Raw genomic sequence first — 2,164 nt, forward strand, 5'->3', positions numbered from 1 at the left:
CTGAATTCTACATCCTGATACAAAAGTTAGAAAAAGAAGTAAATGGATTGATGGTGATAATAGGTCACTTTTCCACTTGTTATATTACCGAATTTGTTCCACTGAAATCGAGAAGTACTGACATGAATATCAATCATGTAAACATAATGTCTAAATTCCAAGATGGTCCAATCGTTCTTTCAATTTTTGCTTTCAAAGTTTTTTCAACAATTTCTCAGAAACCTTAGAAGTTTCTAGCCCCGGTAAGTTGTTATACACCAGTAAATTCATTGGAGCATCGTACATTATTAAGCAACAAATTATAAATAGGCTAAATGTGAAGCACAGATCTATCCGAAAATTCCTGATGTTCCAACTATAAGTATCGGAAAAACAGGAATGATATGTTAGGCTTATTTTAGTCTAAAGTTCATTGCTTAGAACTTGCGAAGTTTCCAAAACCATAAGATCCGTAGAAATATGATATTTGTTCCTGCGCAAGGTGCGCAGTAAGTCCTTAACGTCCTTTGATTATGTAAGGTTTTGCTTTGTATTAGCAACGCAATTATGCTTCACAACAGTACTTGGAAAGCACTGGCAAAGACTAAAGAAACGTTAAAGCCTTAAAAAACAATTTAAAAAAATCCACATCATTGAATTTAAGGTTTGCAAGCTTAACCATTTGAATAATGTTTTGATTGACTTAAGAGGAACTAATTGCTAAAATAATTATATAATAATTAATGGGGACCCTAAAATCTGTCATTCCTTCAAGTCAGCTACAGCGGAAGTAGAACTGAAAAAAGGAGCAAAAATCAAGCTCACGACAGACAAGGCTGTAGCTTCGAAATGCAGTGCTGATGAATTATATGTCGACTATGAGAACATGCCAAAAATTCTGAAGCCTGGGGCGCATGTGTTCATCGACGATGGACTCATTTCAGTAGTGGTGGATAGCATCCGTATGAACATTTATTCTATTATTCAGTGATGATCAGCTGTAAAAACTTGCAAGTTGCGAAGTTCAGCCAGTTAAGGCGCATAATTTTGGGGTTACTTCTGAACCCAAATTACAAATTATTACCAATTACATCAGCATTACGTCATTTTTTAATCAAACCTTTGATTTGATTCATCTTTAATTAGTACAAACATAACGAAAACTGTTTATTACTTTCATTTGAAACAATCGAGTAATATTGTCATTTTAGAGGGTAAGAATATAATGTGTACGATCGAGAATGGAGGCAAATTAGGTAGCAAAAAAGGGGTCAATCTTCCTGGTACTAAGTGCGACTTGCCTGCCGTTTCCGATAAAGACATTAAAGATTTAAAATTCGGTGTCGAACAGGTTCCAATTTACGAACTTTCTCTAAAGTTTTCACCTTTAAATTAGAGTTAACTTAAAGATAGTTTTATTTCTGCAGGGTGTTGATATGATATTTGCATCGTTTATTCGGAACGCTGAAGGCGTACGTACAATCCGGCGTAATCTTGGCGAGAAAGGAAGATTTATTAAAATTATAGCAAAGATTGAAAATCAAGAAGGCATTGAAAAGTGAGCTAATTATTGATAAGTTAATGACAAGCAAGTGATAATCAAATTTCATTTCCAAAAAGTGAAAATACATTGCTTCCAAATTCTCAGCAAATTGTCACTTATGTTCATTCTGAACAGTAGTGGGAAGTGTTCTTTTGTAAAGAAATGGAAAATATATATACATATCAAAGGACTTTTTAGCGCAGATGAAATAATCAGAGAAGCAGATGGATTAATGATAGCACGCGGTGATTTGGGTATTGAAATTCCCACTGAGAAAGTATTCGCAGCGCAGAAAATGCTAATCGCACGATGCAATGTGGTCGGGAAGCCCGTGGTGTGTGCTACTCAAATGCTTGAATCAATGACTAAGAAGCCAAGACCTACTCGAGCTGAGGGTAAGTTAATGCATTAAGGATAGCATGATCCAATAGGAACATTTTCTAGATATGAAAAAAAGAAAAACAAAATTTAGATTAAAGAATGCTAAAATGCTACCATTTTTGTCTCTAATGTTTTGACAGCTTTACGAAAATTTCAGTTCCAATAGGTTGTAACTGTATACTTGTTGCTCGAGGACTGTACTGATCGTCGTCGCTAAAAATGACAAGTTTATTGCATCATTAATCGCATACTAAAAAAAAT

The 2,164-nt window shown here is 34.6% G+C and overlaps 1 protein-coding gene across 1 annotated transcript; it reads left to right on the forward strand.

Annotated features, from left to right (window-relative positions):
* Positions 1–459: 459 nt before the first annotated feature.
* LOAG_14898 (pyruvate kinase) lies at positions 460–1,934 on the forward strand (the record flags this gene model as incomplete). The annotated part of the gene is made up of 5 exons (XM_020448870.1): positions 460–481; positions 765–941; positions 1,191–1,330; positions 1,407–1,537; positions 1,721–1,934. 5 exons carry the CDS (start codon positions 460–462, stop codon positions 1,932–1,934), a joined length of 684 nt encoding a protein of 227 aa, XP_020301014.1.
* Between the last annotated feature and the right edge of the window lie 230 nt (positions 1,935–2,164).

Source organism: Loa loa (genome assembly GCF_000183805.2).
Source record: "Loa loa unplaced genomic scaffold supercont3.53, whole genome shotgun sequence".
NCBI classification, from domain to species: Eukaryota; Metazoa; Nematoda; class Chromadorea; order Rhabditida; family Onchocercidae; genus Loa; species Loa loa.